The sequence below is a fragment of the Grus americana genome, chromosome Z, assembly GCF_028858705.1.
Source record: "Grus americana isolate bGruAme1 chromosome Z, bGruAme1.mat, whole genome shotgun sequence".
NCBI classification, from domain to species: Eukaryota; Metazoa; Chordata; class Aves; order Gruiformes; family Gruidae; genus Grus; species Grus americana.
Genome location: NC_072891.1, coordinates 79894893 through 79908083, shown reverse-complemented (window position 1 = coordinate 79908083; position 13191 = coordinate 79894893). Strand labels below are relative to the sequence as shown.

The 13191-nt window shown below is 37.5% G+C and overlaps 1 protein-coding gene across 11 annotated transcripts in view; it reads left to right on the top strand.

The window, feature by feature from the left end:
- SSBP2 (single stranded DNA binding protein 2) overlaps window positions 1-13191 on the top strand; it is a 199139-nt gene that overhangs the window by 170032 nt on the left and 15916 nt on the right. For 7 of the 11 annotated variants that reach the window (XM_054810058.1, XM_054810054.1, XM_054810064.1 and 4 more), the window contains 4 exons: window positions 2380-2450; window positions 3780-3858; window positions 6883-6911; window positions 12134-12232. In XM_054810058.1, coding sequence (XP_054666033.1) covers window positions 2380-2450; window positions 3780-3858; window positions 6883-6911; window positions 12134-12232 — 278 coding nt within the window. Of the gene's footprint in view, window positions 1-2379; window positions 2451-3779; window positions 3859-6882; window positions 6912-11075; window positions 11142-12133; window positions 12233-13191 lie in introns of all 11 variants that reach the window. The other 4 variants (XM_054810056.1, XM_054810053.1, XM_054810057.1 and 1 more) reach the window with 3 other exon arrangements.

Here is a 13191-nt window from a genome sequence, read left to right as displayed (position 1 = left end):
CTAGATGGGCGTATTTCCCTCCATTGATTTTCTGCAAAGCTTCTGATATGAAGGTGGAACTGCAAGATGTGGAGGATGCTGTCCTCCCCCATGGACATCATCAGAAATCTGCTAAAATGAGATTAACCCAGTATTATAACCCAGTATTCAGTGGCTACTCCTCTTGGCCAACTTCTGCCTTAGTAACTCACTTTCACCAGCTAAGAGGTACTAGTGAGGTTACAGCATCCTCAATCCTTATGTCCTACATGTTCTTGCTGCCCTGTACAGCACAAGAGGGTAAGGAAGTTTCCTAACTGCCCATGAGAATTTCTTGCACCAATATAATATCTTCATTAAATATGATTCCAGGACTTTAAAAAATGCAACCTGAAATAAAGGTTTCATTGTTTGTATCATTAGTGAAAAAGATAATTGGTGCAAGTTGGCATTTGAAAGTTAGAGTCTCTTTTAAGATAAACCAAACTTCTAGCCATCCTGCACTTTTAAAAATAGTCATCACTGTAGTTACAGCACATGTTAGGCTGTGCAGCTCAAGTAAAGTTTCTGCTGACAGTTGTTCCCATTTTCTCCTAGACAGTCAAAGACATTTTGAGATTCTGTTTTCCAAAGTATGAAAACACTTAGAAATTGGCCACCTGAGAATTTTGCAAACATACTTACTTGCCTCTGAGACAAACCAGCTCCGAGGGTTCCCATGGCCCAGCTAGCCTGTATGTATTTTCACATGAGCCAGCAGAACATGGGAAGAGCCAGAGATGTATGTTGCAACAGGATCTGGTGGTTGAAGAACTTGTTGCCTACCTCATCGAACATTAAAAATAACTTTTTACATGCTAATTTTACTTTGCTAACTTTAAGCTAAAAACTTTTTGTTCCTGCTCTTCTTCAAGCAACATATTTGAATGTTGTAGTGATTCATAATGCTCTACATATAATGGAATTATTTACTCCCCAAGGTTAATTAATGTTTAGAAAACTGTCTTAGAAAGATTAAGGAATAGACGAAGACCTTGGTTTTAACTGCTTGGTGTACATGCAAATACCTTCTTGCAGGAGGTCAAGGCTGCATTCCCAATTCCAGCATTTCGGTCTGATCTTGGCTTTCTCACTTTCACTACTTATGACTCGGGAGTCCCCCATCACCTTGTCTTGGAAAAGCAATTACAGCTCAACAGTGGTTTTGGTGTGTATTGTTAACCTCAAAACTCTGGTTCAAAGAGGTGGAATGGTCTTTTGGAGGAGCTAGGTACAGAGTACTAAGCTACTCTTTATTCTTTTTGTGGGTACTATAGAGGTACTGATTTTACAGAATTGACAATATTTTTTTAAACCATGCTATCTCCTTAGGGATGTGTTTAGAATTTTCTTAGGTCATTCTCATCACAGTAAACTTTTCTCAAGTTCCCTTAAGAAAGGTTTTTGCCTAACTTTCTATCATCTGCTGCATTTTTTGCCTTCTTTTTCTTACGAATATTGATGAAGGATGTTAAGACTTTGCATGTGTTAGCAGTAGGGATAAGTTGGAGATCAGAATTAATAATTTGTATCTACTAATGGGTCTTAGGCATTGTTTTCTTAAGTTCAACCAGAAGAGTTATGTGAGTTGTCTTCTGTGTCTTATTAATTAAATCTTGCATTTCAACTTTGGAGGTGCTCCATCTGAAAGTTCATGTGCATTGATCAGAGCAAAAGGGCTGAGATGCAATATAGCTGTGTCCATGTCTGGCAAGGCCTTGGCAGAACTTATTAGCTTAAGCACTGTGGTGTGCCAGGATGGTTTTGTTCGTTTTGGACTCAGGGTTTTTTGAAGCATTGCACCACACTGTGCATCAGTTAAAGCAGCCCTTAGAGCAGGGATCTTTGCACAATGCTCCACTGAATAGTTAGATATATCCAAGATCAAAGACTGACATGAATGAAAATAAAAAAATTTTATTCACTATACTAAGTTTCAGTCTGCATAATGAGAAGCTATTTATCATTTATTACAGATGGAAAACAAATTACAGGAAGTATTGATAAGAAAAACTCCTGTTTTGTAAAGAATATTGAAGATTAGTAAAGTAATTTGGAACTTCAGGAAAAAGGCTTTATGGAATTAAATAGTTACAGATATGGGGTGATTTATAAGCCTTTTAACAGTCATGCATAAAACTAGAGTCTAGAAGTAGTCACTTAGGGACCATTGCAATTATTTCTTTTCATAGCTCTGTTGTGTGGTAGCAGTAGATAGAGAATGAAATCTTCCATTATATTGCCACTGTGTATCAGTGATTCAGGCACGGAAATAATATGAACAAAATGACAGGAAATGTATTAGGTGAGTAGTTTTATTGAAAGGTATATATTAGCACTTAAAATAATCTCTTATTACAGATTCAACCAACTCTGGAGACAACATGTACACTTTAATGAATGCAGTACCACCTGGACCCAACAGACCTAATGTAAATATGAATCTAGTTATATACTTCTTTGAATTATACAACCTTTTTTTTAATCCAAACACTACATTTCCATCACATATCATTAATACTAAGTTTTCCATTCTTACTGGTGAAGCTTCAGTTGGTTACCCCCCCACCATGTACCTTTTAATGTTTCCCAAATCAATCATGCCAATACATGCAAAATAATGATTGGGGCATATTCTTCTACATGGAAAAGACCTTAGAAGCTTCTGCATGTGGATCTTGGGGACAACTTACTTTGTCACACTGTGGTGCAATAGACTTCTGTGTGATAGGACATCATCCTAGGAGCTGCCACAAAGCATTAGTTTCTGCAGGATTCAAACTTTTGTTATAAAAAAATTATCTACTCTTGAAAAGGGAGGAGAAAATTGCTGAAAGTGACCCAGTATTATGTTGCCCTACCATTCTATAAAAAAGGATAAAATTAATGTCTCTGAGATGAAACAAATTTCCCTGTTTATCTAAATGGGATGTTAAGAATGAAACCTATCAATAACATTTAAGTATTTGCCTAATGAACTAGTTAACTTGTCACTATTTTAGCCTGAATTTCAGGAGTTCTAGAGCTGACAAAAACCTGGATTCTTAGGTAGAACTTGTTTCTTCTCTGATCCTTCTCTATGTCTTCAGTTTTATTGTATTTCTCTGATTACAGCCATATGTCACTTAATCACGATCCATATTATGGGCCTTTGGAAAAAAAGGCCAGTAGAACTTAAAAATATAGATATTTAGATATTGCTAAATAATTATGCAGTGAATTTTAGAAATTTTTCTGTAATGTTAATGTCTTTAAGTTTTTGAAGAATTAAATTTAAGGTTAATATCTGAAATTGGACAGAAGGTCCTCATGCTGCAAAGGTAATGTGTAATTGTCCAACTGTCGTTATGGATAAGGTGGGATTTGAAAGCTGTTAATTAATTAATTACTCACTCAAGAGAATCATTAAGTTCCCTGTAACTTCAGTGGGAGTAGAGCTAGGTCAGCACTAGCAGGTTTGAAAGTCAAACACTAATTGTTGAAGTAAATAATAAATTATTCCTAAGTTATATTCCAGTCTACAGAGGTGAGAATTTCCAAAAGTCGTGAAGGTAGCATTGCAAAAAGTCAACAAAAGCAGCGATGTTTTTGCAGTCTTCACATCAAAGACTTTGACTTGACTTGTGCATTCAGAGCTGGGACTGTGCATTTTTCCTTTAGTGTTTTGGGGTTTTTTTCCCTGAGGAATATTTTCTTTTCACTAGATTATCTACAAAATGTTGTACAGTAATACCAGTTTTTGATGTCTGATCCTTTTGTAGTTTCCAATGGGGCCAGGGTCAGATGGACCTATGAGTGGACTGGGTGGAATGGATTCACATCATATGAATGGATCATTAGGTAATGATAGTAAATGTTACAAACATTGTCAATTTTCAATGACTAGTGCCATTTTCTATGAGTAGTTCTCTGAGTCATGTGAAAGACTGTATGTAAAATTCTTTTAAAAACTGAAAAAGTTCAATAAGAAGTATTAAGATACTTTTTAAGCATATGAGTTGGCATACATCATGCACCTCTGGAAGAAAAATACTCTATTTTATTTATATGAGAGTATAGTTTTAATCCAGTTGATTAAAACCAGTCTAAAAGCATACCATTGCAGTAACAGAGAAGTGAAGGCTTAAGAACCATTTTTATTTACCTCTCTTCCTCTTTGAAAATCTTGGGAAGGTGTCATTGTGACATGCTGCTGCACATTCTTATCAATTACCTGAAGTAAGTTATTACATATTCCGATCTATCTGTTAAGCTGTTTTTATCCCAACATTTTGATATCCTCATTTGTTCTATACTTAGCCATGTCTCTTTAAGTGTGAGTATTATTACTCCATCCTTGTTAAGCATCTTCAGACAGGTGCCAATTGTAACGCACCCAAAAGAATGTGAATTCTTGTCAGGGCATGCAGAGGCAGGAGGAACAGTGTACTGCTTGACTTTTGACACTGTGATTTTTGAAGGACTCGCATCTAGGGGAGAAGCCTTGCACAACTCTGCAAAACACACGCTGCTTTATCTCCTTTGCTCTTACTCTTTGCTGGAAGCATAATAGACACTTGAAAGGGATTTAATAAACAAGACACAGCTAAATAAATTGCATTTGTGCCTTCCTCTTCCATACCCACAAGGTAAATAAATACCTGATTTTTATTTCTGTTCATACCCTAACACCAGGCCAGTAGCTCTGTATACAGTTCTTGTGTTGTACTCTTCACTTCTGTCTGCACCAAGGGGTGCTGGTCATGCAGGCAACAACACCGGGGAACCTTGGGCTGCAAAGACTTCAGATCTCTTTCTTCTTCTATCTCCACTGTCCACCAGCAAGGTTCTTTTTTACATCTGAGAGCTGGCCCGTTGCCCATAGGGGACACCAGCAGCACCCTGCTGAGCAGCGTTTTCCTTTATGGGGAGAAGACCAAGTGAGCTAGATACAGGACAGGCAGGCAGAAGCCAAGCTGCCACTGTTCCCTGTGCTTCTGTCCCCGAAGAAAAGCTCGTATCATCTTCCCAGCACAGACATGGACCAACCTGACGTCCATACGATTTAAGTCCGTCCTACCATGGTGGATGGAGATCTACCACTTGTAGCCCAAAATTTGGAGGTTGTGAGACGGGAAGTATGAACAGGTAAGAAAAAGGGAGAACTTGGAAAAGGCTATGAGAAGATGAGAAAAAACCTAAGCTATCAAACCTCACTTAGCAGACATGTTCTGAACAATTAAAATTCAGCAGTAGGTATCCATCTCCTAATATAATTACCTTTTCTTCTAGGAAAGCATGTCCCTGAAATTCCTAGATTACTTTGCATAAGGACACCTTGTGATTTTACAGCCTTTCTTTACATATTACAATCCTGAAATGGATTGTTGCTTTAATTAATAATGATGCACATTATATTCAAGTAAATGAAAAACTGCGTAAAAGGTAAAAACATCTTTTTCTGTCACTTTCTGTAGCCTGACAATTATTTCTTAGCTAAAAGAAAAAATTAAATTGAAACAGTTATGGAAGGGTTTTACATGTACTTAGTGTTTGGTTAGTTATTTTCTCTAGTGAAAATGATGATGTGCTTAGTCAAATTAATGATGACTGCTTTCTAGGGCTAACTTCATATCTAAACTGGAACCTGAGCTCTTTTAGGAGAGGAGGGCTGGGAGAGATCTGCTGTGTTCATTTCCATGCTGCAGTAGGTAGCTGTGTCTCATAATCAGATGGATAAATTAGTCAAGGTCCATCTTGAACTTCTCCAACTTCTTTGACCACAACCCTTCTACTCAGTATCTGTTCATAGCTCTGATGGTTAGAAATAAATCTTTTCCTAATTTCCACCAAAATTTATCTTTTGGGCTGTGACAAAGTGACTCTTCCTAATGTTTATTTACCTGATGTATTTATAGAGAGAAATCATATTTCTTCTCAGCCTTAATTTGCCTGGCTAAGTATAGTAAGCTATTTCAGTCTCCTCCCACAACTCCATTTTCTTGATTGTTTTTCTCTGATACTCTTCTGGTTTGAATTTGTCTTTCCTGAAAGTAGGTGACCAGAACTGCTTACTATCTGTGGCTGCTGAAAATGCTTTTTTTGATACATCCATCCTAAAACTATATTTCCTTTATTCTTAGCTTTACCCGAGAGCTACAGTGTGTGAAAAAAATTCTTTCCAAGAGTCTCATTATATTTAATTTTATTTGGTTTCTGTTACTCTGGTCCTCTGGATCATCCGCTTTCTTCTGAAAGATACTGTCATCATCAGTATTTGTAATGCATCAAAAGCTGATGTCATTTCAGCCAATTTCAGTACTAGGCTTCTGCTTCTGGGAGCAAAGACATTGATGAAACCCTTGCTGCTGACCTTGGAGATATCCCACTGGAGTTTTGAGTAGCTGAAGTTCAGTGGTCTTTTTTTTTCTTCAGGAACATCGACTTTTGCTAATTATCCACAATTTTGCTTTTTCTTCCCTCAAGCTGAAGCAACATTTCCCTTAGGTGGATATACCCAAAACTAATTACCTTTCCTGTACCCTACCATTGCTAATCGGTCAGGGAGGTTGGACATAGGGTTTCTTGAGTTGTGCTGGGCTGTCTCATCCTGAAAGGATGCCATCCAAATAACCGACACAGATCAGAAGTGTGTCCTTCATTCTACTCTCACTTTTTGCACTGGGTGTGTACACAGAGAAAGGATTAACATTATTCAATACTGATTGTAAACTTTTACTAAAAGAGACATTGAGAAGGAAGTGAGATGACACATGATTGGTTATGTTTTAAAATACTGCTGTTACACTATATATTTACTATGAAAAAATCCTTAGATTAATGTCAGCTCAAAACTAACTGAATAATTGTCTATCTTAATTTAAGGCTCAGGAGACATGGACAGTATTTCCAAAGTGAGTATCTAATCAAATATTTGGAATTTTTAGAATATTTCACTCTAAACATATTTTCTTTGACTCTGTTATGAACCTTTTTATTACGTATCTACATTTTCTGCTTGTCAACTCTTTGGAGGCTGTGCAGACAGAATTAGTATTAATTGAAAACTTTAAACCAATATAATCAATAGTGAATATAAGTAGACTTATTTCCTACTGCATAATAATGTGTATTAATGAATGTGTTTAATTATATCCAGTTCATAATCTGATTGATCATGTTATAATCTTCCATACTGTTAAGACAAATTAATATAGTTTTAATAATCAATTCTAGTTTAATTGAAATTTGGGAAAATGTCACTAGGATGTTACTTTTATATATTGCATGATTGCTTTTGTCACCTATGTAAGGCAATGTTAATATCTTCATCATTAGTATAAGTTCCTAAAAGGTAGATTAAGAAGTAGTTTCAGAAGAAGCACTGCTTTGATATCACAACCATTAAATAGTACACTGGAAATAAATGTAAGCTTAACCTGCAGGGGTTTTGCATCTACCAAAAAAAAAAAAAAAAAAAGTGCTTGAATGTGTCACTACTTCTTCACAAAACTAGTACATATGTGATCATCATTAATTTAGGAATAAACGAGCTTATTTGCTATTGATAAAGCAGCATAAATCTGTCCCCTGCAAAACACTGTGTTTTATACTCAGCATCTTCACATGTGGCTCTGTGAAACGAATAAATATATCATTACAACAATCTCCCTGCACTTTTGTGCTTCTGATCTATAAATACAGAAATTGATGAAGAGATTGTTTCAGTTAAAGTTTTGTAACTCATTCGTTTGTAGCAAAATTCTTCGCGATCTTCCAAGGGAGTATGAGTTGGTTTTGAGCATATCAGCTGCCTGTGCGTTTTGGACTGAGCACCGTGGTGCTGTGGCTAGATCTGTCCCAGTGCAGACTTTGCCACTTCAGACCTGTCTAAGGCTGGTCTGCACATGCTCCAGTCACGGTAGGGACCTTGCTGTACATAGGTGCACTCTCGGGAGCTATGGTGAGATGCCAACACATTGGCCAACAGGGAACAAAATACCCATTTGAATTCCCGTGGGTTAACATAGAAGTTTATAGTGTGAATTTGTTTAGAATACACTTCCAGGTGTTCAAGAGGCAGGAATTGTTCTTCAGTTGGTGATACATATTTGTGTATCCAACGGGTAGGAGAAGGACCCTGTACAGTTCCCCAGCGCGTGGTCTTCTGGTGGTATGGTAGGGGAGAGGGGTAGCCTGAAAAGTTTGCTTAGCCTCTTTCTGGAGAGAAGGACCTCAGCAATGTGTCCAAGGCTCCTGTTAGGGAGCAGCATCTATAGCGATCCTATATTTTTGTACATTTTTAAGATCCATAACATTTTCAGGCTTTGCAAAGAGTAAAATGATGGATTGAAATGACCGTGTTGCCTCAGTGGTGCTGTGCTACGGTGTGCAGTGATGGATGCAATAAAAGCCCCCAATGAGATAATAAGCACACAGCACTTTTTAAATCAATGGCCACATTTTTTTCTTTAGCATTTTATTGCAAACTGCAGCATTTTTTAAGAAAAAACCACAAAACATTTCCATTAGCTTGCTATGGGATTATTTTTAAAAGCCTGTATTGAACTAACTGGTATTAAATATCAGTATATGTGCTTAATACAAGTATCAGGAGCTCTGAAAACATGGATGCAAAAATTTACCTGGAAGTGTTGTAAGTAATAACTAACTCATGGAAATCACATTTGATGCATGTCTTTTTCAAATAACTAAAAGAAAAATGCTGCTAACTTTGGAGGTAACAGAGTTGTCCTGTTACACCATTGTATTTTTTCTGAGTCACGCTGCCCAATATGCAGCTTTCATTGACAGTACTGAAAACGTGCGGGTAGCATTAGTAATTTCGGGTAGGGAGTAGTACATCGTGCTTTTGCAGTCTGAATGGAAAAGTTCTGCTTGCAAGGAATAGTAGATTTCTGGGGTTGATACATGCAAAATTAGTACGTGGCTGCCTTCCAATTTTGTACACAGTTACCAGGATGGTTCTTGCTGAGGCAACAATCTCCCTGTAGATAGCACCGGCCAGTCTTGCAGTTGGCTTTTTCACAAGCAGATTTCCAGTGATGGAAATGTTTCACTGAATTTAACACAGTTTGGGGTGTGTGATGCTCAAGTCCAGGCACGGGACTTCAAGGGAGTAAAATGCATATTAGAGGAGCTGATTATCAAGTCCCAGGAGAAGTAGCAAATTAAACCAGTCTTGGTAGAATCAGTACTACGGCTCATAGAATTCAGAGCTACATTTTCTAGAGAAGATTTCAATTTAATTGGCTGAACAGCAAAACATGAAGTTTTTATGAAGTAGATTGAGATGGGGGAAGTAAATGAACTGAAATTATGCATATTAAATAAACATTAATAACCAGAGTTTCTTGCAGTGCCCATGGAATTTGTGCAGGCATCAAAGACATACTTGCTTTGGAAAAACTCAGCAACTGCTACAATGCTAGACCCCATACTGGCCATAAAAGCAGCCCAGGGGAGTTGCTATAAAAGAGTTTATGTCAGGAATTTAAACCTTTGGGGCTGGCATACTGTAGCAATTGCAGAATTTCAAAGCTTTGCGCTACACAGAGCAAGATAAAATAGGGGTAAGGTAAATCCCCCAGGAACGAAAAAAATGCAGGGCCGTCATATAAAATAAATGTGACAAGGCCTTAGTGGGTTTTAAACTTTATATTCATAGATTTTAAGGCCAGAAGGGACTGATACAATTGTGTAGTATGACCTCCTGCATAACACAGGCAACAGGACTTCCCTACATTAATTCCTGCTAAAGGTACAATAGCTGTGGTGGAACTAAAGCAATAGTTTTCAACCTTTTTCAAGCTGTGGACCCCTAAATATTTGCTATACTGCTTTCACTGGATAATTGTTAATCATTTATCACTGGATAAATGTTAATTAACTAGTCAGGCTTTTAGTTGTCTTTGGTGGACATAATGTCCAGTGATTCCTGGAGATCTGGGGATCGCAGTTTCAGAAGCGGTGAACTAGACTGAAGAAGGCAAAAGGACAAAGGCAAGAGTCTTGACCTGACTCTGTAAGTTGTATTTCAGGTGCTAATAAAAACCAGTTATGCCTGCATGTCACTTTATGTAATTAATTTTATATTTAATCTGTGAGTGAAAATAAATACACTGAGCTGAACCCATAAACATACTTAGCCATTCATACTGAGAATGGTGATCTTCCCTCAGGGGAATATGGTGGAAACTTAACAGCAGACTTTCTTTTAGCATACAAAATACATTGCAAAGCAGACAGTATGTACAGCCATCAAGTGTACCACTCTGCTAATACAGTAGCAAAAAGTAACTCATTTAAGTTTTGGTATTTGGTGAAGCTGGGAACAATGCTTTTTGTTCTTTTTGGAAGTGAAGTAAATCCTGTGAAACAGTGAAATATGTTGCAATATTTAAATTATGGACAGTGGTCAACATGGGACTTCATGATTACAAAGGGGATCCTGTGGAAATATGGTATGAGGGGGAAGTAGCTGACCCATCCCATTTTCTGTTCAGTGACTACTCCACTATACATCTTTAAAGTGCCAGGGTAGGACAGAGAGTCTTTGTAGTTGTGAGGAACGTGCCAAGAAATTAAGGGGACTTTTTTTAACATTTCCTGGTTTTCATTCAAAGTTTGACCTCTTGCAGACTTATTTATACTAAATGAAGACTGTGTGCAGGTATTTTCAAAGTACAAAATAACTTGGTTTTTTTAAAGAAAAAAATCTCTATGCTAACAGACATACTGTGTCAGGTTTGCAATTGAGAATAACCTAAGAAAACCAGAACAAATTAACTTAGGATTCTTACAGCTGTTATGATTTGGTCCCTTTGATCAAGAGCTCTTCTTGGAGTTGCATTTTGTTAGCTTGCCTGTTGACTGTTTGTGTTAAATTTATTGTGACATACCAGATTTACATTTGTGTAAGTAAAATCTCAACAGCAATATTGCATTCAATTTTTCTGGATAAAAAAAAATTCAAGGGAAGAACTGTGATAGACGTAATGTTTCATAATGAAGTTCATGACTTCACTCCCTCCTTTCCCTGACTGCTCCTTTTCCAGCACAAATCCTCTATAAGTTGGAGTCTTAACAGTGATGGAAAGAGAATCGCCCATGCTCCAAGCATGGTAGGGTACCACAAATCAACTTTGTAAAAACACCTAACTAATTGTAGTGTCTACAATAATCATGTATTAGCTATGACTTAGAATAATTTCTGTGACAATCACTTCATTTCATCCTTTCTGTAAGTAAATGAATCTTGAAAGCGTTTCCTGAATATTGCAGAGGTGGTTGTACAGGAGCATTTCTTTAAAAAAAGGAAATTTATCTTCAGAAGTCTTTGTATTGTTGTTATTTATTAGCATTTCAGTTACACCTAGACACTGAAAAGTTAGATTAAAACACTGTTGTATTATGCTCTGTGCAAGCAAATCACAAACATACAGCTCCTCCTGAAAGTGTTTGCAAGCCCAGCCCAGTGGCCAGCTGTTACTCAGGAGTCTTTTATGTAACACTCTTGTTAACTCTTTTACATATAAACGCTGTGTATTAGCTCTGCTCAGTGAAGTGGTTTAGCACCTGCACCACACTTGTGAACTGCTTGTGAAACTGCATTTCACTAAACTGTGAACACTGTGAACAAAGACCCCAGGCACAGGCCTTTGCGAAGGTCTGTGCGGACCAGATCCATCCGTATGTCTGCCTTTTAAGTACAGATTCATAAGTCAAATGTGTCAAAGCACATGGTCATAGATTTCACTGAATTTGACCACATGATTTAATGTAGTGGCAGAGCTACCTGTCATACCAGCCCCAGCCATTTATAGCTTTTCCTGACTCCACAGAAGTTGCTGGCTATAACCTGAAGACAAGAATTGCAGGTAAATAATTCTTGCTTCAGGGAGGAAAACACTACTTCCAGGCTAAAATTAGTGACTGAATCATGCAGAACCCTGCAGGGGCTTATTTTTCATCTTTGAAAATCCCAGTGCATTGCACAGTGCATCTTTGTGTGCTACAGTACTGTGTAAAGCGTGCCTTTCACACACTTGGTGAAGCTGGGAAATGCACTGAAATCTTCAACATTTAATCTATATTTTAAAATCTTATTTAACAGAACTCTCCCAGTAATATGAGCATGAGTAATCAGCCTGGCACTCCCAGGGATGACGGTGAGATGGGTGGAAACTTCCTAAACCCTTTCCAGAGTGAGAGCGTAAGTATTTACCTAGTGGTTGGGTTTTTTTTACTTTGTGAACCTTTATCTCTGTCATTTTCTTAAAAAAAACAAACCAAAACAAAAAAAAACCCAACTCCCCCCCCAAAACCAGCAAGAACAGTTTCGTAGTGAACTTGTAATGCAGTACTGTGCCCTAAGAGTTTTTTACTAGCTTTTAAAATTTTAGTATTGATTCAACAAAAAATTGTGCAAAATACTGCTAGAAGTTGAGCTGAAACTGGAAAATATGGGAGGTGTAGATTTACTGCAGAAACTCTTTTTCTAGATAAAGTGGTCAGTTGTCAATGAAAGTTAGATCTGTCAAGCAGTACTAATTACGCTGCACGTATTCAGTGATGCACAACAGGCATTTGTCAAGCAATATCCCAGCAGCCTAAATACACATAGTTGACAGTTCCTTACATCTGAGGTTTTTTCAATGTGCGATTGCCCAGCCTTTGACTCCTGAACAATGTGTTTTGCAGGGAATGTCTTTTAGAACAGGATTCACACTGAAGTGTGTAATTAGAGCACCAGTAGATCTCACATTGGAAAGATGCAGTGTGCTGTTAGTGCCAGAAAAAGCAAAGGTTCCCTCTAGTGTTCATTCTGGGACAAATTACGCTTTTTTAAAATGGAGAATACTTGAGGCAGCAAAATGTGGTGTAAAATACATTACAAAGCAAGACTATAGTATTTTCATACTCACGTGCTTGAAGCTGGGTTTCTACATCCATATTTAGATTCCTAAATAGAAGTGGCCTGATTTTTCAGAAGTGCTGAGTGACTTCAACACTTCTATTCTTATTGGAAATCACTGCTGCCAGAAGTGAGTGCACCTTCATTAACTATGCTGTGGTGAACTTGAGCTCAGACATTATGATGAGTAAATAGTTTCTGTTAGATCACAGAGTCATCAATTGCATGGCAAATTTCATGGGAATCAGATTTTGGGA